At 42.8% G+C, this 26251-nt stretch overlaps 2 protein-coding genes and 2 long non-coding RNA genes across 10 annotated transcripts in view; 1 reads left to right on the plus strand and 3 right to left on the minus strand.

Annotated features, from left to right (window-relative positions):
* LOC144327279 (uncharacterized) overlaps positions 1-26251 on the minus strand; it is a 218423-nt gene that overhangs the window by 121405 nt on the left and 70767 nt on the right. The window lies entirely within an intron of this gene.
* Positions 296-17583, minus strand: AMD1 (adenosylmethionine decarboxylase 1). Of its 2 annotated transcripts, none has more exons than XM_028723180.2 (9): positions 16997-17582; positions 10712-10798; positions 8817-8943; positions 6870-6972; positions 5868-5910; positions 5622-5766; positions 4826-4918; positions 4574-4729; positions 296-2333 (listed from the first exon to the last, which is right to left on the minus strand). In XM_028723180.2, the coding sequence occupies exons 1-9, from the start codon at positions 17128-17130 to the stop codon at positions 2199-2201; spliced, it is 1023 nt and encodes a 340-aa protein (XP_028579013.1). In that variant the 5' UTR covers positions 17131-17582; the 3' UTR covers positions 296-2198. The 2 variants fall into 2 exon arrangements, with proteins under 2 accessions (XP_028579013.1, XP_028579014.1); XM_028723181.2 differs by lacking the exon at positions 296-2333 and adding an exon at positions 3303-3566 and having other exon boundaries at positions 16997-17583.
* On the minus strand, positions 13657-16990 carry LOC144327278 (uncharacterized). The gene is made up of 2 exons (XR_013392274.1): positions 16261-16990; positions 13657-14761 (listed from the first exon to the last, which is right to left on the minus strand). It is a non-coding gene; the product is annotated as an uncharacterized LOC144327278 (long non-coding RNA).
* The window catches only part of CDK19 (cyclin dependent kinase 19), an 83664-nt gene continuing 78675 nt past the window's right edge, over positions 21263-26251 (plus strand). Inside the window, exon 1 of one of the 6 annotated variants that reach the window (XM_077926088.1) lies at positions 21263-24883. In XM_077926088.1, the coding sequence (XP_077782214.1) occupies positions 24756-24883 (128 nt within the window). In that variant the 5' untranslated portion in view covers positions 21263-24755. The remainder of the gene's footprint in view (positions 24884-26251) is intronic. The other 5 variants (XM_028723175.2, XM_077926087.1, XM_077926086.1 and 2 more) reach the window with 5 other exon arrangements.

Below are 26251 nucleotides of genomic sequence, written 5' to 3' on the forward strand. Positions count from 1 at the left end.
ATACACAGCTGCTATTTAAGTAGTGCCTTCATTCTAAAAACAAGATTGCATTAATAGTCTGCCCTTTGCATTGATTAAAAATAGTACAGACAGGTAGTTGATTAGCAGGATTAGTGCTTCCAATAGGCTTAAACCTCCTGGGTCACCCTGACATTTGATTCCCCATCAGTTATTAACATACAAGGGGCTGTCTGGAGGTAGACAAGAACTTAACCAGGTCAAGGCTTGAAGTTGCTATGTATGAATTCAAAATAGAATTATCTAAGTCAGGGTAAACAACATTCACTCATTGAAAGAGCTTAGAAAGCAAACTTTTATTGAAGCATTACAATTTCAGGTACAGATATATTTTTGTACATTTTAATGATCCATGTCTAACACCACAAGAGAGAAGATTTAACACCAAACATCACCCCCTCCATTGTTCGCCCTAGTGTTTAAAAATACCCAATTCAGCTGCTTTCTTTCTATCCAAGGCTTTTTACCTGAATCTGCATTTTCAGTATTATTGAAGGGAACTTCTGTCTAGCAGACCTCAAGTCAACTTGAGGCACTCTTTCAAGAACAAAAACCATTTGAAAAATTGGTCCTCAAAATCTAAAGCACCCTAAACTGTTAGGTGCTACTTATAAGCAAAATTGGTAATTTTGGTAGAAAACAAATCTACTTAAAAATAAAAAGGTGTTCAACTGCTTGATATCCAACCAAGCAGATTTAGTAGCCTAGAAACACTAAAAAAGTGTTTCATTTATAAATACAGAAGGAACAAAATATTGTCATATTCAGAGAATCAAAAACATAGCAAAGATGAGTGTCAAATTTGTAACAGACTTCCTGGTCTCAACAGCTGAAATCCCACAGTATTTCCAAGGTTACTTGAATATACTGTCTCAGAAGCTTGAAGTGGTATTTCCATGCCTAAATTGTTATTAAAAGTTGTGCATAAAGTGTTGTACTTGACTGTCTAGGCTCCTCATATTTTGCCTCCTGCAGCCAAATCACTCAGTGCCTTCCACATCTTGTAAAAAGGAACCACACGTTAATTAAGAAACACAGATGAAGTCACAATATTATTAAGTTCAGCTTAAATATCACATGCACAATGCTGTCACAGGACGTCAGTCACAGTGTGGAAGGATTTGTGGTGTTTGAATATGCAACAATAGAGCCACCTTATTTCACAGTAAATGGTAACTAACCATTTTGTGCAGTAGTTTGAATCACATTCCATTAGATGTCCCTGCCAAGTTACCAGTAAGTACCAAGCTCCAAACCAATTAGATTCCTCAACGCTGCAACTATTTGAAGCTTGTCAAATGCCTAGAGTCAGCTTAGTCTATATTGTCACAATTGTGTAAGTACCCTTACACGGATGTTCAACAATTTTCACCAGTTGCTATGTGTTGCCTTTGAACAAAAGACCAACACAGAACAGAAATGGTCTTGGCCGAAACTGAAAAAAGTTGATCAAAATAAAATGACCAATGAGCAATTAAGTTTCCAGAAGTAAAAAGCTAGTGCGTTAAACCCCAGTATATTGTTTCAACTGGTTGTGAAAATATACACAGACCTAGTGATAATTTTTTATACTAGCCTCAAATTTTAAAAAGTGAAGTAGTCCACCATGTGTAAGTAGTCTTGTTCTACCAGTCTCAATATTTCAAAACTGCAAAAAGTTTGAATCTGCCATCAAAGAGTTACAAAATAAATGTCAATTAGAAATTGCTCAAATTCAAGATTATTTTTAAAATTTTAAGTTACAGCATACATATGAAAAAAGTTAGGCAACAACTAATTGTTTCAGATAAGTAGGTCCATGGGAAATCCTAATGAGGACGAAATCCTTGTCTGTGGGGAATTTTTGGTGATACGTTGAGAAAAACTATACTGCATGTAATCCTATTGGAATTTTTACAAATGCTGTAGAGTCTCATACAGTAACATTTTTCTACATGCATTTCAATTTCACAGCAAAAGTGAAATAGAATACCTAAACACAGTAGAGAGTATTCATGCAATATATCTATTTTTTTGATATAATAATGCATACAATTGAAAATTATACTATGATTACATTTAGGGCTTTCTGCAACTACGAGGTGGATATGAAAAATATGGCCCCTTGTATCATTAACTAGAAAGCAACCACCACCTCCTCTATTGGGTATCTTTTTGCGCTTTTTCTTCATTTCTCTTAATCAACTCTGCTGTTTATTCTTGGCAAAACTGGTAAACACGAAGTTGTAGTCATTAAACTGAGCAATCTGGCGATCTAGGCGCTTAAAACCTTCAATCTTCTGGGCTGAAGAAAACACTGTGCGACATTTTGAACTCTAGTAGAAAAAGAAAAAGATATTCTTCAGATACACGAACCTTGATGGTAGAATATTCAATACTAACAAATTAAGAGGGGTAACCACGTTTGTCTGTTGTAACCAAGAGCCTTAGGTAAAGGTAAAGGTACCCCTGACCATTAGGTCCAGTCGTGACCGACTCTGGGGTTGTGGCGCTCATCTCGCTTTATTGGCCAAGGGAGCCGACTTACAGCTTCTGGGTCATGTGGCCAGCATGACTAAAACGCTTCTGGCGAACCAGAGGAGCGCACGGAAACGCCATTTACCTTTCCGCCGGAGCGGTACCTATTTATCTACTTGCACTTTGACGTGCTTTCAAACTGCTAGGTTGGCAGGAGCTGGAACCGAGCAACGGGAGCTCACCCCGTTGCGGGGATTCGAACCGCCGACCTTCTGATTGGCAAGTCCTAGGCTCTGTGGTTTAACCCACAGCGCCACCCGCGTCCCTTCACCAAGAGCCTTGTGCCACCTTAAAAAATAAATTATGGCATAATGGGCCAGAGCTCCATTTAAGAGTTGGGTGACATGACACACCTTTTGAGTAGGCATAATTTATTGTAAGTACAGAGAAAATGTGTGCGCATGAGTTTGAAGGGGGCAGACATTTTACAATCCCTTGGCTGTTGTAACTCCAAAGAGATTTATTATGCACAAAAGCAGGAAGATGAGGCAAGTTAAAAAGGGAATGATTTACTTGCAACTAATGAATTAGTAAGCAAATTAATAATGTAAATATATTAAGTTGGAATTCCTATGTAGATGATATTTAGGACTAGGGATCTACTGAAACTAGGAATGGCTAGTTCATTACAGAATTTTATCTCTTAGTTTATCTTGATGTAGTAAATCTTCTATGATTGGATCTTTTATTCTAGACTATTTGCATAACACAAATGAAAATGGAATCCAGTAAAATGTCTTCAAAGGCTTGCTTGAAGAATATCTTACTTCCCCTATCCTTTCCCTTAGATCAGGCATGTCCAACTTCAAGTAGGCTGTGATCTACTATCCAGTAAATAAAACGGGCAGTGATCTACCACACACTCCCATTGTCATTCTTCAACTTCTTCGCTTTAGGGGCGAGGGGTAAGGCGTTGTTGGCAGCCAGAAAAACACCCTTTCTTTCCTTAGCACGGATTCATGGTTGATTCCATCGTCTTCTTCCACGTATTGCCCAAACGGAGACTACAGCTGATTAAGCCACAGGCCGCTCTGTATGGAGGAGGAAGGAAAGGCGCTCTCCTTTTATCCAGCCTCGTCCTGAACACGAAACATCGGCACCCCCACGCCCTCTCCCCATCGCACGAGTGTGGCCCTGTAGCACCCAGCAAGGGCCACCCAGCCGAGAGCAGCTTCCTTAGCAGAGCAAAGCAAGAGACATGTGCTCCGGAGCTCACGGTACGGCGCAGCTCGCTCCCTCCCACACCAGAGTCCTGGCTGCGAAGAAGTAGCAAAGGCTGCCTGGCCATAGTGCAATTGACCAAAATCCATCCAGCAATCTACCCGTCGATTGTGATTGAGGCGTTGGACATGTCAGCTTTAGATCACAATACACTGTTCAGTCTATAGTTCTTTTTCACAGGAGGACACTGAAACACTCAAGGCCTTCCTCTTCTGCAATCAAGTGGTGGCCCCATAAAAATCTACAGTTCTCTCTGCAAAAGCATGAATGTTTACTACTTATAAATTCAATTTGAATCTGGAAAACATGCTTTGGATTATAGCCTTCAAATCAGTTAGGGTCCTCTAACATTTGGTGTGGTTTAAAGTAGCTCCTGTCCTGTTTCTCTTGACCATCAACATTACAAAACCATATTTTGTCTCCTTTTTGCAGCCGGAATACACCTGTTATTCATTTCTTTCTTTTTAAATCAGTGTATTTGTGTTTTCTGAAGAAACAAAACAAAGATGCAAAAACTATGGCCATTGGGGGACGGGAACACTGAATGGCAATGGTAGTGGAAACAGTAAAGTTGATTGTGTGGAAGTAGCCTTTTATGTGCTATTTATGGCATTTCCAATTTATTATGGTTTATGCAATAATAAAAATAAAATGCTGTAAGATGCCACAAAACTGGTTTTGCTGTAATAGACTGACTATGTAAACATTTTCTGGATTACAAATACAATTACTTTTGTAATGCTTGTGGATAGCTGGATCATTTGGGATTATCTGGCTGCCAAAACTAGCCTACTGAAAGTAATACAAATGTTTGTACCTGATTAACAAAGAGGGTTGTCACAAATTTTCCTGGCTTAAAAATGTCTATGACCTTCCTAATTAAGTCATCATAGGATGTCTGACTTATGTTGGTTTCAAAACTAACGTATGAGAACTCTGGTTCTGGAGTGATGTGAATAGTCCAATAAGTTCCCTAGAAGAAAATAAAGGAACCAAGTTAGAAATCTCAACATGGCAACAGTTAATAAGTGAATTATCATTGCAAAGAATAAAAAAATATGGCACTCACATCTGTTTTCATCCCATTCATTGAATATCCACAAGGATTGAACATTGTAGCATCAATGACAGAACCTGTTATCAGGTCACGAATTCCACTCACCTAAAGCCAAGAAAGTGTTTGTTTATTTAAGCTATTTATGTAGCTGACATTTCTAAGCAGTGTACATAAAAATTAAAAAGATAAATTAAAAGTAATCATATAAACATAAAGTCTTAAAATGCGTGCTCATATTTAATCTTCAGTGTAGACTACTGCTTCAACCGATTAATGTACGTCTGATGAATCAGTTCTTTTCACCCATAGTTCCTCTCTTCCTCTCTCAAATAAGTTCAAGGCTTTAGATGTCTGGTTGTTAATTTACCTTACTAGTTTTAACTAGAGAAGCCAGTTAAGTAGCTGAGAATACTATTCCAGGTGCATACATTTCACCATGTGTGTTTTAAGCTGATCAAATGGTGTCTTCATTGAGATATGTATGAGAGATGTAGTGAATGTTCTATTGTTGACTAGGCAACCCTAAAACAAGTCAATGTTTCTTATAGTGACTACGATAACTTGTGCTTAAATTTAGTTAAAACTAAAAGCTTGCATAGCATGTTTTAATTGTGGGGAAACTTTTCTACTCCCTGCATTTAAAACCTTTTGAGTATTATTCCTATTTTACAGACAAATTGGCTGGCAATCAGGAAAGGATTTGCCTGACGACTTTACAAGTGAGGGGCTGGTGAGGACAAAAGTCCTACATATTAGGAACTGTATTCGTCTCTGTTCTTCTCCTTCACAGTAGACAATCCACACTTACACGAGTGACATCATTTGCAGTAACACCATCTTTCATGTAGAACTGGTCCATAACTACTGGATCGAGCTCGCTCATCAGAATTTCCAGTGTTTGATCTGGCTGATTGATGACCCGACTCTCTGGAAAATCCAGAGTGTACAAGTACCTGTTTACAGGGGGGTAGAGAATCAGAGAAGATAATATATAGCACATAAAAGTCAAATTTGTACTGCTCAAGATTAAAGTAATAATTCAAAGTAAACCTACCAGCAGTCAGAGTTCATACGACCCATGCAATAAGCTGCTCCATCTGTAAAAAGCAAACAAGACCAGGAATAGAGCTTAGAAACAAGGACTATCATCTTTGTTTTGAAACGTAATGTTTAGTACAGCTAAAAATTAATTCCATTGTCTAATTAGTGTCTCCAAAACATCATGAGAGTAATTCACACCATACATCAGTTTGTAGCACTGATGTGGGGAGAAAACTAGTACTGCAAACTGATTCCCCAACCCCTGTAAATATTTCCATTTTGTAAGTTCATTATTAACAACAACAAAAAGGATGCCTATTCCAGTATTAGGCAAGATTGACAGTTTCAATGTTTTTATTTCATTTATTAAAATAAACAGGCTAAATTAGATCACTCTGTGGCATCAGAAAATTTTCCAATGCATGCATGAAACCCCACATCACTGGCTTGCAGCAAAAAAAAAAAAAAAAGTATTAGTATATTACTAGTTGGCACTGGAGATTTGTCGCTGTGCTTTTCTTACAGAGCTCCTAAGCTCTGACTACTTATTATAGGCATTGGTTGCCCATGCAAAAGAGACACAGCCATGCCTCACTGCCAAGCAATCTACTAGATTTGCTAGAACTACATAGCTCTTTGTCCATGCAACTGTTTTCTTTTTACCCTTTTCTGAACTTATGGTCAACAGAAGTCAAGGGGGTATTATCACCCAAGGATACACATAAAAATATCGGACATCCATCAAACTGTGTGCACTGTATAAACCTATTACTTTTATCATACCATAATTCTGACTAGGTGTGAAAGTCTACATAAGAGTAGATAATGTAAGAGTCAGTTCTTGACATCTTTTGGTCAACTCAGACTATCACTTCTAATCAAGGCAAAGCTGCATTTTTAGCATGATAATGATTTTATATTGGTTTACATGCTAGTTTCAACAACCCACTGCACATAAGCCTCTTGGACAGTTTATTATTTAAAAGCATCCTATTCAAAATACACATTCACTTACTTGGAAATATTTCATTAAGGAACTCTACTTCTTCCTGGAAATTCCTATGTGGGTACTCTTGATGGGAAGGCTTCATGAAATTCTTGCGTGAATAAAAGAAGCTCTAAAGAATAAGAGGGGTGAAATTAAATATGCAGCTTTTCTTAAAAGTTCCATTAGGATCAAAAGGAAATTATTTAAACACATGCTTCTGCTCAAGGCTTTTCCTTCTTGTCTACAGTTTAATCTATTGTCAACTCAAAGATGAAGGCACTACTCTGCAAAAACAAAACATGACATCAGTTTTGTCACATATAATACATAAGAATGATCTGGAAAGATTTTAAGTGGTGTCTTTAAAATACAGATTGGCAACTGCATATAGATAATGCAGGGGTTGGGGGTCACCAGAAGAACTGGTAACACTTTTGTTACACCAAGCTATTCCCTTCACTGAGTCAAATAAAGGAGAGTCCAATGATAAGGGCTCACAGAAGCCATGACCTTGATTGTCAGTATTGGGTATTAATTTCAGTAGCCCACCAATGCCTTTCAAAGTTTTACCTGTTTAGCTACCAACATTTGGTTTTGCTGCTTTGATACACCATCAATCTACTTTACTATTATGCAGCTTGGAAATCCTAGGCTTACACAAATGTCTACCCCAAACAAGATACAATGAATTGATTTGATAGCCAAGAACACTATCTTAATATGTATTGCTTCCTCTTAATGTGGATTAGTGCTATTCAGAGATCCCATAAGCACATATAAATTGAAATAGCTTTAGCATGTTACAGTGCACTTTGATGTGTACATTAACAAAGTGATTATTTTGGATAGCACTACCAATATGCTTGCCAATTTCCAAGGTGCAGTGAGAGAGAATGACCATCAGGATGTCAGGAGGAGTGTTTCTAGGGCCTCTCCCTAGAGTGCTCTTTACATGCTGCGACTACAATTCAAGGCCCAGTGCCAGGCAGGGATAGGGTAAGGATAAGGAAACATATTACATGTAGTATTCATTACAGTGGCTTGGGTAAAAAGCTGGTTTAAAAGATTTGCCTCAGTGAGTGGGGGAAATAAATGTAAAAGCTTTCAAAAATGGCCCTGACAACAGGAAGAACAGTCAAGTTACCTGCACTTCCAACAGTTGCCTCATAATACTAACCATAGCCACTCTCTATATTTTATAGTATCTGTGTGTGCTTGTAAGCTCAGCCTCTCGTGACAAAGCACTTTAGCTGTTTTAGTTTTCATGCAGACTTTCATGCAATCAAAACACTAGCTAGGCTACACAACAAGGCGATATTGTGCCACACACTATTCTTCTTGTAAATACAGAAAAATACTTTCATGAGTGCATTATTTCCAACTGCTTAAATGGTCTTTAAAAGAGGCCATGCAGACAATAGTGCTCAGGAACCTTAGTAGAACTTGTAGATTAAGATCACACAGAAGTAAAGTTAACTTCTGAAGCAAGGGACTGTGCACGTTCCAGCAAGCCATGTTTAACTGAAGGGTACATTTCAGGGCATCCATATGGTATACTGATGGATAAGAACATCATGCACCATCTTTGACCAAACCAGAACAACTTTTTGTCGTGCATTTGACCAGAAGGTGAATTTGACCTTAGTGTTGGCCTGGCTCTCCCACAGCTTTTAATGCTTGTACATAAAAACACAGGCAATGTTATTTTATGGAACATGCATGTGTAAAGGCAATATGGGTTGCCATCCTGCTGGTATTTGTTTGTGAGAGATGTTGAAGAATATTCTTGTGCAGGATCCAGGAATCAATGCATTTCTTATAAGATGTCTGCTGAAGCTTTAAACATAGAAACGACGCTGAAACAAGGTCTAGCACTCTACACTTCTCTTCCTTAAATATGTAAACCACCACCACTTAAGAAAATATACCTTTCAGTGCAGCTATAACGTAAGGATGAGATTCTGGGTATCTTACCTGAATCGAGTCAAACCCACAGTACTCTCTAGCAAGCTCTAACAGGGGAACCAGTGCCTGCAGTAAGAGGGTGGTACCACATGTCTTCAAAATGAAACGTCTCTTGGAGACAAACATGCTACTCTCACTGAAAAACAAAATACAATTGGTAGTGTTACATTTCATACCTGGGTAGTTTTGGGAAACTCAAAATTTATTTGCCAACAGAGTTGGTTCACTCAAAGCTGTTCTTAGGAAGCATCCCTGGGAATGTTCCCTAAAGATTGGATGGGGGCATATCATTCCACAATGGGCTTTGGATCAGGCAGAAGCCAACAGCTCTCCTACAGTACTTTTGCCTGCATCAACATTGTGACCTGACAAATTGCTCCTCTCGCTGTTGGAGAGAAGGGAGCTTCTAACAGTGCTGAGTAAAGGCCTATGTCCTCAATATGCAGATTTGTGGAGGTCTTAAAATACAGGGAAGGAATACAATGACAGCATTATATACCATCTTAAACACAGCTACTAATGTCTGATGAAGTAGGCATATAGAATATTAAACAGTAGCACCAATTTTCTCCTGAACAGCAACCACAAAACGTTCTATGGGTCTATCTATGGGTTCATACCATGTGAAGAGACATGATCACATCTCTCACAAATGACAGCAAACGTTTTTTGCCAAGAGCAGGGAGACAGAGCCAACTGATCAGGGCTGCACTGCTGGGGGAAGGAGGACTTACCCAATACCATTTCCCAACTTAAGATCACCCCTTCCACAACTGCAACTGGCCCCACAGGGTGAAAAAAAAGTGCAAATATGTTTTCCACCATCAGACAGATATTAGTTTCAAAGGGAAAATATTTAATTCTGAAATACTGAATTTGAAGAATGTTGAAAAGGATTACCACCCACTGTAGTATTGCCATTCTGATCTGACTTTCCTCTGCATTTTCCTCTTAGAAAGAACACCACAGACAATCCACTCACAATCTTCCAACATCTCATCTAGTTTTCCATCCCTTACAATGAAATGAGTAACTATGCCAAAACAGTTTAAGACTTCTGTATTGGTGAAAACCAGCATGGTAAAGAGGCTTCAGTGTTGGGACCAGATCCAAATCTCAACTTGACTACAAAGCTAATGATCAGACTTTGGTCAAGTCAGTATTCTTGACTTAACCTCCACCACAATACTGCACTTAGCCTTAGAATGTTTGGATGAACTTCTCATACAGTGTAAGTATAGCATGAAAATGTAACAAAAAGGGAGTTGGATAGGCTCCTTTTCTCCACAGCTACACACTCCAACAAAACTCATAACGAGGCTGTTCTGGGGTGCCCTTCCCCTGAGTATCCAAGCAACTCTACCCTATCTGTAGCCAAGAGGTGGCAATAAAAGACTATCACAATGTTTATACCATAGTACATATGCAGCCCAAAACACAGCATAATTTTATCAGAACCATCAACCTGTACCAATTGGAGGCCATTTGGGTAGCTGCAGAGTTGAGTTGGTGCTTGTTTTTTCAAGCAAGCATTTAGATTTGGATCTGATGGCAGAGGGTTGCCTCCAGCTGCCTCCATGTGTACAGGAATGGCTACAATCAGCAGAGCAGAGTATACTATAAAGGGTTTCTTTTTATAAAAAAAAAAGCTGTGGTGATCAGAACTGCATAAAACACTATAAGTGGGTACACAGACTGGAAATAGTAAGTATATTTCTCAACACTGACTTTTTCCTCATTTACAACCACAGCACACAAATTCATGTTTTCATTGAGTTTTCTACTGGACCACCAAGATCTTACCTGACTAGTAAAGCCAACAAACCTATCAAGCAAATACATAACTTTGAACCTTAGTGATAAGATTGTTTCTAAAAAGCTATGTTTAACCTTTGTGAGCTTACCTGAGTACATAAGCTTCCTGCTTGTCAGTTTTTGTCACACTTATGATCAAACAATGCACATTCTCCAAAAGTTTGTCCCACTCAAACCTGTTAGGGAGAGTAAAGTTAAAAATTTTAATTCAAGCAGAAATCCAATATGACTACAACATTACTATTTCAAGTCATAAATGGGTAGTACAAACAAGTCCATAGCTGTAGTGTCCAGTGCCTTATTTTCCTTCTTAAGTGGTTTGGAGATTCTTAACTACATGAGTAGTAACATAATGACCAGCCTCAGCATGGCTTAGATGTAAGCCACAGATGTAAGAGTAATAGTAGATTGCAATTCAACATGTTGCAAAACATTTTTTCTTTTGTGAAACATTTTTTTGTGTGAATTTTAGTATTTGGGCACTCAAAGCTACTGGTATCGGAGTATTACCATTTACAAGCCATCACATGCTTTTAGAATTAGAATATAGGAATGCTGCAAAAGCAGAATAAAGCTTGAAGTTTCAGCATAGGAGCCTGTTTCTGGCCTGGCTATGGCCTCACACACTGCAATGTGACACTATATGGCATGGATGAGGAACCTGTTGCCCTCCAGATGTTGTTCAACTATCCCTGACCATTGGCCATGTTGGTTGAGGCTCATGCAAGTTGGAATGCAACATCTGAAAGACCACAGGCTTTCTGCCACTGCCATCTGGTTAACACAAGTGCATCTTTCAAGGATTTATAGTCCAAGCCATTCTTCACAGCACATTGAAAACATTTTGCAAACCTGGAAAACATCACCATAGACAGGACACAGAAAGAGCTAAAACAGAGTCTCATTCAGTTATGAGGTTTGTCACAAACTGAAAGTATGAAAAATTGTCTCAAAAATTAGACAAAAGTGTTACCAAATGGAAGTTTTGGCATGGTGGCTAAATAAATTGATTTTAAAGGCTCATTTTAAAATTTATTTTTAAGGTGCTTCTTAAATATATTTTTAATTATTTCCTGAAGCACCATCAAATGTGCACATAACCTACATAACTAAGTCATAGCTGCCTCTAGCATGATAGGCTTAGTTTTTTATATCAGAATGTTTGGACAAGCATTTGGCTTCCAGTTACTAGCATGTCTGCTACTGCAGTATTTAGAACAAATGACATCTTTTTAGCCTTACCAGTTTTCTTACTATTCATAGACTGGTAGTGCTTTAGATCACAATTGTGAAAGGGATTTACTTTTACCTGAGCAATTCTACTAATTTTTTCAGTAAGAATCAGGTTTCAATTTAATGTAACAAACCTTTGTCCATACTAAGCAGATTCTGAATAGCCATGTTTGAGGGGAAAGCCTTTTTATTTTCTTGTCTTACACAGAACTTTTGAGTTCTATGAGATGTCTCATTCTATATCCCAATAACACTTTGGAATCAGATCCATTGACTTATTGGCTTCCAACATATGCCTTGGCAGATAGTAAGCTTAAGTTCTGTTTATTTGCTCAGCATTTACTAAATAAGATCTGGAGAAAGGAAACTGATCCTAAACCTCCACTGCCTTGCAGCTATACTCATCCATGAAAAAGGCTCTGGGACTAAAACCTGAGGAAAAATCTGCACCTGCTGCCTTGCAAAACATCTATGGGACAAGAAAAATCTAAGGAGTAAATCCTACACAAATCCAGAGTGGAGTCCTCAAGATGTCTTGTACATCTCCTGGCAACTCCTGAGGTCAAACTGGTCCAAATGCATTGCTCTGCTTTCCTTTGGACAGTTTTCTCATGAATAGCTCTAAAGGAAGGGAATGCTATGCTGGGGGGAAAAACATGCTGCTCCATTGGAGTTACAGAAGAAGCAATAGGATGAGGGGTCACCATATTTCTTGCTTAGTAAGGAGGTGGAATTGAGAGAACTGTATGCTAGTGAGGACCACATTGCACATGCTGGTGCACTTCCTTCCTTCATAATGCAACCTCTCTGTTCCTTCTTTGCATTAATGACCCACCCATAAGAAGCAGCAGTCAGTGGCTCACACTTTTTAACAACTTTGACTGCATCAGAACCATAATGTTCAGGGATCCACAACTTATTGGTGGTTGACCAACAAAGCTGCAGGATGGGTCTTGTCTGTGATATCACACTAACCTCCCAGGCAGTTGGGAATACAGTGGTACCTCAGGTTAAGAATTTAATTCGTTCTGGAGGTCCATTCTTAACCTGAACTGTTCTTAACCTGAGGTACCACTTTAGCTAATGGGGCCTCCCGCTGCCGCGCAATTTCTGTTCTCATCCTGAAGCAAAGTTCTTAACCCGAGGTACTATTTCTGGGTTAGTGGAGTCCGTAACCTCAAGCATGTGTAACCTGAAGTGTTTGTAACCCGAGGTACCACTGTACCTCTAGCTTTGCATAACTGCAGGCACAAATCCCCCTCACACCAACTGAGGAAGTGAAGACTCAGGAAACAGTGAGAAGCCTTGCTACTTTCCAAAACGCTCCAAGACACAGCCAGTAGCCTTCTCCAGGCTCCAGACAAGTGAACTGTAAGTGGCGACTACAGGTTCTGCTCCCTGCCATCAACATTATCTGCTCTATATCAGCATCAAGCAAAATGTGAAGCTTCCTCCTCCACAAAGCAAGTGCAGAAGAGGGGCAACAGATTTAAGTCCATCCTGCTCTGCTGCCTTGTACTTTGCACATTTATTTATTTATCTTTGTGGGTTTTATAAACAAGAATAATGCTATACAAATAAGTATACCAAGTTTTCTCATGTCATGTCAAAATAGCATAATAAATGTGGAAAAATATCTACAACATGTGTTTCATTATAAGTGGTCAATGTACAAGTTTTGGGTTCATGAATTGGTTTAAAACAATTAGGAAGAAGAAGAAGAAAGAACGGGTGAAGAGGAGGAGGGGGAATGGCGAGTGGGGTGGGGTCAGGTGGTTATGCTTCTATTATTCTACTTAGTGGGGGGGGGGGAATGTGTCCGTGTTACTTGTATGGGTTGTCTTACTATTTACTTGTGGTGAGAGAGGTTGGGGGTGGCTTAGGGTGTACTTTGAGCTTGATCAAGCAAAAAAACTGTTTCAAGATGGCTGCTACTGTACATCAACCTTCCTACTCCCTTAAAATCAGAGCCAGTTCAAAGAACTATCAAGAGACCCTGGACAGACAAAATGAAGTACTTTACATTGTAGAGAGTTAAATTATGGGATTTCCTATCATAAGATGTAGTGATGACCACTAACTTAGGACAGCTTTAAAAGACGATTATACAAATTAAGAGGATAAGGCTATCAATGGCTAGATCCTACCTCCAGTATTGGAGGCTGTATGCCTCTGAATACCTGTTCCTGAGGAGCACACGTGGAGAGAGTGCCAAGGGTAAAACCCTGGTTATGTTTAGACTGAGGTGCGCAATCCCTAATGAGGCCTCCCGCCGCCGGTGCCCTTCCACCATTTGGCTTCCATTCCTAGACCGAGGTAAAGTTCGCTAACCGAAACACTACTTTCGGTTTGTATACTGAACAGTTCATAAACAGGGCTGTTCTTAAACCAAGGTACCACTGTAGTACAGAATTTTAAGTTGGAAGGGTCCCAAAGGATCATCTAGTCCAACCCCCTGCAATGCAGGAATCATAGTACACATAAACTTCACTAGTGATCCACAACAGCCCCTGCCCGTCAACTATGTGAAATTTTAAGGTATATGTGTAGATATTGGTTGGCTTGATTTAACTTAAGTTTCTGTACTAGTATTCTTGACTTCTGAAACTTGCCATGGTCTTATATTTCTGGCCAACTGGTAACACACTGCAAACAAGGGGGAGATGGATGTAATGTGTTTATTAAGAGGTTTGCATGCTGCCAATTCTGTCCTAGCTTTGGGGTGTTTCATATACAAAAGGGATACAATTGAAATGCTCTTATGCATGGGTAGGTGCTTACATTTTTCATTTATGCCTCTTTATGAGGGGCACACACCTGCTCCTCTAGACTTCCATAAAACAGGAAAGAAGTTGTATTTGTTTCCAGTACTATTATATCCAAGTTATAGGTGAAACCTCAGATGGCTGGGGTATAAATAATAAAATTTATTATTATTATTACTACTACAACAGCTACTGTTTTTAAAAATCTGTTTTTAACATACCAGGTTTAGAGAATCTCCTAAAAAGTATAGGTCTTAAAGGAAGTTTCATAACCTCAACTATATTACAGGTACTTGTTTCTAGACTTCATGTTGATCAGATTGGATATTAACTTGTTTTAGGATTAAATGTTTCGATGCAATAGCCAAAACTACAAAAAATTGTTTCACCAATGTTGGGCCAAAACGTATTTTAATACCACTGACAAACAAGATTGGCAACCACAATGTAGATAATTTGCCATAGGGGTCCAGGTGTGTGATGAATTCTCAAATAGCTCAGTTTATAGAAGTGTGAGCTATCCAGAAGACTTGATTTGAACAGGGCCCCCCTTGCCCATCACTTGTCTCTGTCTTGCTTCAGCAAGTTAACCTTGTCAGTCATTAATTCCCACTCTGGTTCCTATGCTTAACAAGCCCAATGTTTCAAAGTTCTACTAAAAACTAGTCAAGGGAGCACTGTCCCTTTCACACACAAAGCAAGGAAGATGCGAGCACATGTACATTTCAGGCTGTGCAGGGCTCAGCCCTTCCCCCCACTACTCTGTTGGCTGAGCTGGCGCTTCCTCCACATTCCTGAAATGCCCACTGGATGACAGGCCCAGGCCCAGCCCTTAAAATGATACTGCAATCTCATTGGCCTGAGCTTGTCAATGGGGAAGGAGAGGCCACCACATCTGGGGCGCGAGCCAGAAGCCTCACGTGTGATCTCGGTTCCAGCCACATTTTTCAAAAGATAGGAGGGGCCTCTCCCCGCCCCAGTGCCCAAATAGGAGAAAAGCCAATCGCGCAAATAAGAGCCGCCCCAGCCACTGCTCTCCTCGCCGGAACGACCCTATGTGGCCCAGAACACAAGACCTGCCCCAGTCAGAAGCTGAACACAAGACGGTGCGAGGGCTAACGCTCCGCAGCATTTAGTAAGGCCCGCTAAAAGCGTCATTTCACAGGTAGCTGACAGACTCGATTAACTCTTCCACAAAGCCAAGTTCTGGGGCTGACAGAGGCAACCAAGCGCCCGCTCCGTCAGAATTTGGTCCGAGATTATCGAGGCCAGGTTGGAACCACGGCGCCAACGGAGACGACACAGACACGCAAGGCTGCTCGCTCGCCCTCCGGCCGGGGCAACGGCGGCCGCCGGTGCAGCGTTCGGAGGCGGAGGCGTTAGACACGTGTCCCGCCGTCACGTTACCCTCCCATGAGGAGCTTGCGTGCTCTCAGCCGCGGGCAGTGCCCAGTTCGCACACGAAATAGGTTTCAGGCGTAGACGCTGCTTATACACGGGAGAGCAGGTTTGCCGGTGTCCCGCGCGCGGCTAAGGTTTCACGCGCCTCCCCCGAAGGCCCAGCCAACCGCCGCCCGCCCCGACCATTACTAGGGCGGCCGGCAACGACTACACGCGGCGATGGCATCGCTCCGCGCTACCTCAGAGCAGGGGCGGGGGAAGAGAGGAACCACGCGGGCTGAGCTGAAGTCGGAAGCTCTCCCGAAGGCACCTTTCTAGCAAGGTCGTTTAAAAGGGCCGGCGCGGAAGGTCACATTCCGCCCGTGCAAGGTCGCCCCGGCTCTTCCCACCACCACCAAGTTCCTCCACTCGGCCAACTTTTTCCTAGGGCTACGCGGCCTGCTTGGAACTCGGACGCAGGCCTGCCCGCCAACGGCCGTGCATGGAAGCCAGGCCCGCGCGCGTGCCGAGGAGGGACGTTGGTGGCGGTTGGCGGTTGTTCGTTCTCGTGCCCCCCCCCCTCCGCCCGTCAACGCCCAGAGAAGCCGGCGAAACTCAACGCGTCACTTCAATGTCCGCCGTATCCCTCCCTCTCCGTCGGGCCAGCCCCGCACTGTCCCTCCTTCCCGTCACACACTCATCCACACATCGAGCTGCGCTCTGAATGGAGCAGCCGCCATGCCCTTCCCCTTTGCTGGCCATCAGCCTCGTTCACTTCCCGCCCAGCGGAGCCGGCATCGCGGCAGTCCTCTTGCCAGTGCATGTGCGCCACCAGTCGGGCATCTTCGCTCCCCCCTCCCCTCTCGCCACTAACCCATCCATGTTGCTTCTCTCCCGCGCCCGGCCGCCCTCCAGCAGAGCGGACCTTCCCCTTTTTCGCCACCACTCCGGTCGGCCCCTCTGGCTCCCTTCCTTCTCCCCTCGCGAGCAACTAACCTGGGGATGGTGCGGAGATCGCCGGACCCATTGGTTTGGTGCGGCTCCTGCGGCGAGGGCTGTTGCCAGGCGAACCACACCTCCAGTAGCTTCTCAGTCCCTTCGAAGAAGTGTGCACCGTTCTCCTCCATCATGGTGAGACAACTCCGCAAAAACCAACAACCACAGAAATTAAAACGACAGACACCCCCGACCAAACTGCTGCTGCTGCTGCCGCCGCCGCCCTCCTCTTCACCTACACACCGGCCAAGGCTGGTACTGCTGCTGTTCCGGGCCGCGGCGCCTTCACCGGGTCTCAGCCCGTCCCAAACAGGTTTCACCTTTGACGGGGTAGTAATCTTATATTAGGCTATAAGAGAAATATATATATAGATATATATACCAGAGAGCGGTTGCGGGAAAGGTGGCGGGTTGTTACACAGTCCTTTGGGGTAGGGGAAGGAGGGAGATGGAAGGAGAGGCGTGCGGAGTAGGCAGGCGTGCAGGCGATGCGGTTCGGTTCCTTGTAGTCCGTGTGTTCCCCTGTTACAGAGAAAAGCAGAGAGCGAGCGCTAGCTAATGTCGCCGGCCATACTGTGGAAGCGAAGAGGAATGAAGCACGCAGCAGCTTTTATATGCGCACAGGTATTCGGGTCCCTTCCTCCGCAGCGCCACCATTGGGTGCTTGCTGGTTAGTCCCGCCCATCTCCTTCACCGATAGGACGCTCCAAGATGTCTGTCAGGCGACACGGGCTCGCCCCGTGCTACTGACGGTTCCAGCCTGTGCGCCCGAAGACGAAGCGGACGGAGGCAACGTCCCCGGCTGGCACTCGCGGGAGCCAGTGGGCGAAAGAGTGAGAGAATAGCTGCAGAAAGAATACAAAGAAACCGCACACAGCTGCTTAGCAACAGAAAATATGTTTGTGGTTAGAAGAGGGGGGGTTGGGGTTCTGTTCAGGAGAGAAGGTATAAAGGTACTGGAAAGCTGACATTTTTTTTTAATGTGCATTTTGGACTACACTTAAATCATGAGTGCCTGGGGCATGTTGCTGGGACCTTCTGAAATATGGCTCTTTCGGTACAAGCTACAGGTGGAAAACAGCAATGTGTGACAGACTCAATATATTTGTGACAAATGGAAAGTATAGGGTGTTGCCTAATATATAGAACCTTGTGTATAAAATATACTATTGACCTCTCTGGGAATTATCTCTGAGTAAACATGCATAGGACTGGACTGCACCTGTAACTCAGGAACAGGAAAGCTATGGGAAACCCCCTTGTTCACTGAAGCAGCTGTTCAATGATTTTGTCCTCGGCAACCAGATTAACCAGCCATTTACAATAATGTATTTCTACCAAACCCACTGGGATAACACCAACAGTAAGCAAATCTTCCCCAGTTTAATAGTATATAAAGGGCATTACTGCACAGTCAGTCAAAGCATAATTCAACATAATTCAATGCACTCTGATCGTGCTTCCATTTAGGTATATCCTACTGTGTTCAATGTGCGTACTCCCTAGTATGTTTAAGATTGCAGTTTTATGTTTAACTTCAAGTTCTTTTCAATGCACAATAATCCATGAATCTGCACACGACTTGGAAGAGCATAGTTATGCTGTGTGACAGTGGTCCTTAACCTTTTTTGGGTTACAGACTCACTTGAGAATCTGATGAAAGCTACAGACCCACTTCCCAGGAAAAATGCAAATATGCGCCATTTTTTTGCATGCAGTTGATTTTATTGCATGGGTGTGTTTTGCATCCATAGGCCCTAGGGCGAGAGGGAGAACTTACAGTTTCACATAAAGATAGAGAATCTACTGAGAGCTGATGGACAAGCTTCAGTGACATACAGTTACAATCTTATATTAACCCAGGCATGGCCAAACTTGGCCCTCCAGCTGTTTGGGACTACAATTCCCATCATCCCTGACCACTGGTCCTGTTAGCTAGGGAAGATGGGAGTTGTCCCAAAACAGCTGGAGGGCCAAGTTTGGCCATGCCTGTATTTGGCAGTAAGCTTTACAGTAGGGCTTATGAGTAAGCAAGCATAGAATTATGCAGTGTATTGATAAAAGGGGGGAGGTAGTTGGTTGAGAATTCTTGCATTGGGATTTTCCACAGGGCTGCCTCAAGACAGTTTCCTGCCTGAGGCAAAGGACAAGATGATGTTTCCACCATTCCATGTACAGAAGCTAATTGGACCAGTAATGGAATAGTGTCTTCCACTGCACCTGAGATTACCAGGCTAGTTAGGGGAGTGTGGCACATAGAGCTCTGCTTTTAACAGAAGAGTACAGCTGTGGGATTCAGGAGTAGAAGCTAGAGGACTACCACTACTGCCCCACAACATATTGCAACCTGAGGCAGTTAACCTCATTCTGCCTAATGGTAGGGCTATCCCTGGGCATCCAAAATATATTTATTTTAAAATAATAACAAATGAAAGTTTATGAAAGTTCCCGAAAGTGTGGAAAGGGGAAGATAAGCATTCTGCTGCTAATTTGATCACAGGAAATACCCAATAGCCGCCACTGAAACTTGTAACTGCATCCCACACAGTAATCACAATGGCAATTAATCCACTGCCTTGAGCTATTGTATTTCCCCAAATGAGACTGTGTGAATTAATTTATCTAAAATTAAGCTACTTTCACTTCTGAACAGTGTATGTGTAAGGGGCAGGCAAACAACACAAGCTTATAGGGAGGCTTTTGCATCTGATAAAATATATTTTAATTCAGGGGATATTGTGACAGAGCACACAAGATTTCCTTGGAAAAAGCGTGAACAGAATTGTGGGTCATAATACAGTATTTGTTTTCTAAATTAAGATTGCTATCCTATGATGAATTAGTGGAGGGTAAAAGTACCTCAGGAAAAGCTTAACATGTTTTGTATGTGAGAGGGAAAAACAAAAAAGTAAAAAGATGTGTTGAGGTTAGAAGTGAAAATGTATCAATGGGAATTAAAAGTAGACGTGTGTACAAGAAACCTACTGAAACTCTTAATAATTTTACTCAGTAAGGCTCTGATTTCATACCTCAATGTTAATGCCTACTTCAGATCTAATGGAAGACCATGGTTCGTTCATGACAAACACTGGGCTTTAGCATTTCCTCTCCTCTGCTTCCCTCTTTTGTAGGCAGGGGGACATGAAGATGGGGTCACACAGTGTAATTTGCCCCAGGTGCTGCACTTCCCCTTGGGACAGCCCTGTGTTCATATGGGTGGTGGGGAAACTGGTGGCTGAATTAGTTTCCCAAAGAGAATCTTTGCCAAAGAGATCGTTCCTCTGTAGTTGTGTGCCCAACCATCATGTAGGCTGGTATTAATATCATGCTTTGATTATATCCAAGTAAAAAGTTCAGGAGCATTGGTGCTGAGATCTGCAAAAGATCAAAAACTTGAACAACTTGCATTTCATAGCTTCACCCTTGGTAAATATTGTTAAGCAATACAGTACAACAGTGCCCTTCCCTGTAATGTTTTTACATTCAACACTGGATTTTAGCTGAATAAACAACAATAACAGGTATGCCGGTAGAAAGCCAGCAAGGGACTAGCCAGTGTATTGTACAGAATATCACACAATTTCTGCTTGGTTTTAAAGGAAAGCATTGATATAGTGGGCCTAGTTGAAATCAGATGGAGAGAACCTGTGCAGTGGGAGAACTAGTGCAAAACAGCTATCTCTTGATGTAAACTACGGGAAGGTCAGTAGGAGGGTGTACTGGAGGTGGTGTTGCTCTGCATGCCAAAGGACACAGAGTCCAGCAAGCAAAAACTTATAAAAGGGGTAGACTCCACAAAATTGCTGTGGGTGGCAATACCAAGGCATCAATATAAATTTAGTACTGAGTACATGCTATCACTGGGATGCGGGTGGCACTGTGGGTTAAGCCACAGAGCCTAGGACGTGTTGATCAGAAGGTTGGCGGTTCGAATCCCCACGACGGGGTGAGCTCCCGTTGCTCGGTCGCAGCTCCTGCCCACCTAGCAGATTGAAAGCACGTCAAAGTGCAAGTAGATAAATAGGTACCGCTCTGGCAGGAAGGTAAATGGCGTTTCCATGCGCTGCTCTGGTTCGCCAGAAGCGGCTTAGTCATGCTGGCCACATGACCCAGAAGCTGTACGCCGGCTCCCTCAGCCAATAAAGCGAGATGAACGCTGCAACCCCAGAGTCGGCCACAACTGGACCTAATGGTCAGGGGTCCCTTTACCTTTTACATGCTATCACACCATGACCAAAATGCTCAGTGTGATCTTGAGATGGAGACAGAAACCAAGGAGGCATCCAAAGGAGGAAATGTAATGGGTGACTTCAATTGGGTAAATGAATGCTCCAGTCACGATAGAAAATAAGCCTTCCTTTATAAAATGTAAGTCTTATCCAGATGAGAACAAAAAGGTACAGAAACTTTGGCAAAATAAATGAAAGCAGACTACAAGAGAACATTTCATATTGCATATTTTTTTAAAGACCAACAATAATACATTTAAAAAACATGTTAGAACCAGCAGACTAGCTGGAGAGATGTTTGGTCCTTTGGATGACAAATGAGTCAAAGGTGTACTAAAGGAGGAAAAGGAGATTGCAGAGAAGCTGTAGTGCTGATCCCTGCGCCTGAACTGAGTCTGAAGAGGCAAATGGTGGTGACAAGAATTGACGTTCTAGGCCTTGATGACAAACTAAAAATGAAGACATCACATCCAGGAGGTAGCATCTACTTGAGAGCCCTTTAAAAACTTGAATTTAAATAACTGATCTTCTAACAAAAAAAAGTAACATCTGTGAGATCAGCCTGCATACCTGAGGACCAGAAAGTGGTCAATATATAATCAACTTTTAAAAAGGGATCCAGAAAATATATATGAAATTAGTTTTCAAGTAACCAACCTGTAATGAAAACTATTATTAAAATTAGAATTACCCTTACCAAGCATAAAAGACCAAATTTGGCTGAAGCAAAATCGATATGGCTCCTGCAAATTTAAGTCATATATAACTAACCTTTTAGAGTTCAGAGTGTCCATATGCATATGACTAGGGGTGATCAACAGATAACATAAACATGGCCATTTATCAAAAAGCTTTTGATAAAGTCCCTTAGGAAAGGGACTGAAAATAAAACTGCCAATCATAATGGTGTTATATAAATTGATGGTGTGACCAGATTATAGTATGAACATTTCTGGTAGTCATACATCAAAAATACTATCTTAGAGCTGGAAAAGGTGTTGGAAAAGGCAACCAAAATTATAGAAAGGCAGGACCAATTCCCATATAAGGAAAGGTTACAACATTTGGGGCTTTTTAGGTTAGAAACAGTGCATAAAATTATGCATGGTGTGGATAAAGTGGATAGAGAGGCTTTCTCCCCTTCCCATAATATTAGAACCCAAAGTCATCTACACAGTACATAAACTATTGAATTTTATCCCACAAGATTTAACATTGGCCACCAACTTGCACAAACATAAAAAGAATAAGACAAACTATTGGAGGATAGGCTATCAAGGCTGCCAGTCATTATAGTTGTATGCTGCCTCTAATATTGGAGGTGATATGTGACTGAATACCAGTTGCTGGGAAACACAAATGTGGAAAATGCTGTTGTGCTTGTATTGTGTTTGTGGGCTTCCCATAGGCATCTGCTTGGCTAATGTGAGAACAAGTGTGGTAAACTATTTGTTTATGGTTTGATCTAGCAGGACTCTACTTGTTATTAGAGGTTCCACAATGCTCTTTCTTATCATTCACCCTATTTAACACCTTAATGAAGCTACTGCGGGAGGTTATATGGATATTTCAGATGCAGAATAATCAGTATGTTGATGACACCCAACCCTGTCTCTCATTTTCAGCTGAACCAAGGGAGGCAGTTGAAACAGTGAACTGTTCATTGTTGAGAAGGACTGGATGCTGTACAAGAAGCTGAAACTTAATTCACAGAGTACATAAGCAGCGTTGGTAGGTGGACTACCATGACTAACATCCTCTCAATTCTTTTGTCCAAGTTGTTTATAAAGACATTGAACAACAATGGGCCCAGGACAGAACCCCGCTTGTCACTTTTTACCAGAATGAGAAGAAACCATTAATGAGTACTTTTGGGTTCGGTCAGTCAGCCAGTTACTTCATTCAGGCCACCTTTTACCAGCTTCCTCGCAAGAATATCACGGGGTGTGTGTATTTGTATTTGTCCAAAGCCTTACTGAAATCAAGATACACTGTGTCCACAGCATTCCCCTGATCCACCAAGACTGTACAGTAACTCCATTTAAAAAAAAAGAAATGAGATTTGCCTGGCATGACTTGTTTTTAAGGTATAAATGAAATGAAAGGGAAAACACAGCTTTTGTGATATGGTAGTCTGCACACCTGTAAGTTTACATTATCTGAAGAAGAGAAAGACCTTGCAGAGCAAGCGCAGACCTGCATGTAAAGTAAACTGTATGAGTCATTTAACAATGCCTTTTGAATGCTGATGGTTACCCGAAATACATTAGGAAGAGGTGGAGGCAAACCAATAGGTGCCAAATCAATTTTATCTTTGTAAGCAAAGTGTTCCTCTATGTCAAGTTTCGAAGTCTCTAGGCTTCATGTTCAAGAGACATTAAACTCAACGCCAGCTTGAAAACTGCTCTACCCTATCTCCACCCCCTTCCGTGTCCCTGGTCGGTGAGGCATATTGTACGTGTTGCCTGTGGGGCAGCGTCTTCCCGCTCTAGCGCCTGGGAACGTGCACCTGCTGCCTTTTCTTTTAATTATTAATCTGAGGGCAGAAGAGCTTTGCCGGTGCTCTGCCGCTCCTCCGTTCATAGAACATGAGACGCTCCAGGAAAACAGCGCTGCGCAATGTCAAGCGAGCGAGCCGGAGGAGGCGGGAGTGGGAGCCAGCGAGAGGCGCGTGAGCAGAGCCATTGTCAATATGCTAGCGAAGGGGGGAAGGGCGAGAAACGCGAAGCCTTGGGAAGAACTGCGGGACGACGACGACGACGACGCGGAGATCTGCCCAAGCGTCAGCCTTTCTCCCTCAACTCTCAGACTTGAGGCTCCGCCTTTCAATTGATTGACAAAAAGGCCAGCGTTTCAGATTCGGCGTTTGGGCGGGCTCAATGGTGAAGGGCGAAAAGGCGGGACGAAGTCTAGCCAACGGTGACGAATGTAAGAGCGAAGGGCGGGGATACAACCTGAATGACAGCTCAGGAGATAAACAAGCTCCAGCGCGAGACCCTCAATCGACCGACCTCGGCCGTACCCCGTACCCCGCCTCGCCGCTTAAGAGTGTGACTGCGAGTCATTGTTCTGCAGGCGGACAAACGAAGCAAAGAGAGACTCCGCCGTCTCCCTTCTAAGCAACCGTCTGACTCTCCCGCCACTGCCCGGCAACGTGAAGACTCAGCAACTTCCCACCACCCGCTCAGCAATAACCGGGGAGCGGGTTGCAATGCGCAGGCGCACACAGGCTTCGGTGCTGCAAGCGACGCCGGGAACTGTAGTCTCCGCTTCCTCAACCTTCCCCAGACGCCTTCGAGCTCGCGCTTCCTCCGATACTACTAAGCCCAGAATCCCTTGCGGCCCTAACTATTGGAAGCCCTAGTTGAAGCGGGTGGCGGCGGAGCGGACTCCCCCCCCCCCAAAAAAAAACCCAAAACAAGGAAATGGTGCCCAGTGCGGTGGCTTCGTGCCCCTGACGTTCGCGCGGCCGCTGGTCCCGCCGCCTCATCCCGCCCTCCCTGCGGCCGCCCCTTCCATGGGTGAGAGACATGGACTACGAGTTCAAATCCAAGCTGGCGGCCGAGCGCGAGCGGGTGGAGGATCTGTTCGAGTACGAGGGGTGCAAAGTCGGCAGAGGCACCTACGGGCACGTCTTCAAAGCGCGGCGCAAGGACGGGTAAGAGGGAACCGAGCTCCTTCGAGAAGGGCGGGGGGGGGGGTCGGGGAGAGAGGGGGGGGAGCCGAGGAAGCGCAGATTGCCAGGAGGCGCCGGCGAGGTCGGCTGAACTTTGAAGCCCCGCCGCTTTCCGCGATTGCTGTCACAGCGGCGGCGGCGGGTTTTATTTCTCGAGCCCCAACCCCGCCCGCTAGAGGCGGCTGAGGGCGGGAACAAACTTTGTCCCGCGCTGGCGAAGCCCTCCTTCCGCTCCTCGTGCCTTTGGGGTGTGAAGGAGGCTCGGGGTCGAACCCGATCCAGGAAGAGACGCGCTCTCCCCTCGTTTGTTTTGTAGGGTCCAGCCCAAACCGTGCTTTCTCTGCCTGAAGCAGGACTAAAACTATCCTCTCAAGTCTCAGCCGTTCAAAGCCTAGGATTTAAATGCTTGACCTGATTTGAGTAAGCAACAAAATTTCCCTCTTTCTCGGTCGGAAGCACTGGGAATGTTTGGAGCTTGAGATAGTATCCTGGTCACAGAGCTAAGAGAACGGTCTTTGTTGGGTCAATAGGTCTTAATATCATACTTTGATTTTATCTGATCCACATTTGAGGGGGAGAGCCCCCCAAATTCATATTAGCTGCTCGGAATAAAAGGGTTTTTGCGGTTAGTGCACAAATTACTTGCTTGAGAAAAAATTCTTTTTACTACTTGTCCTACAAGTACATCTCATGTGACACAGGTATTACCTGTTTGGATAATAATAATCTGCACTGTCTTGTGTAGGCGTATATCTAGATAGAGAGGAGTCTGATGCTTTGTAGATGTTTTGACTAGATAGTTTTTGGAACTCCTCTGGATCGAAAAGTCTATTCAGTATTATTACGGTATTCTATATATGTGTATCTAGGATTGGTTAATGTATGAAAACAAAGAGCAAAGTATACTCCCATATTTAAATTTCTGATCTATATTTTTGTAATGCTATATATACAGGCTGATGATGTAAAATCCCTTGAGTACTGAAAGTGGTTTTATGTTTATATAGTGTCAATGGTCTCCACCATGAAAAAGAAATCAAGCCCTTTTGTAACTATTCTGCTTTGGCAAATCAGGTATTTTGATTACAGTATGTACAAATGCTTAAAAATCTGGATGCACAAAACCCAGTTTCTGGTAAGTCTGCAGTCCTGTGTATTTACCCTTACTTGGAATAAACTCCATGAAACAGTAGGGTTTGCTTCTGAGTAAATATGTACGGGATTGGACTGCTTGTCTCAGTGAGTGTACAAATCCTTAATTCACAACACTTAGTAGCTCTCTTCTGCAGACATTCAATATTAATTTCATGCTAACTGATAGAAATGATAGCAAAAATCACAGTAGGTAGA

Source organism: Podarcis muralis, chromosome 3 (assembly GCF_964188315.1).
Source record: "Podarcis muralis chromosome 3, rPodMur119.hap1.1, whole genome shotgun sequence".
Lineage (NCBI taxonomy): Eukaryota > Metazoa > Chordata > Lepidosauria > Squamata > Lacertidae > Podarcis > Podarcis muralis.

Excerpts from the sequence above, each read along its gene's own strand:
- AMD1 (XM_028723180.2), bottom strand. The coding sequence starts at position 17,130 with ATGATGGAGGAGAACGGTGCACACTTCTTCGAAGGGACTGAGAAGCTA. Across the intron at positions 4,919-5,621 it reads CTGCAAATGATGTCACTCGT|GTGAGTGGAATTCGTGACCT; the intron begins GTAAGTGTGGAT and ends TCTTGGCTTTAG. Across the intron at positions 4,730-4,825 it reads TGAATGGGATGAAAACAGAT|GGAACTTATTGGACTATTCA; the intron begins GTGAGTGCCATA and ends ATTTTCTTCTAG.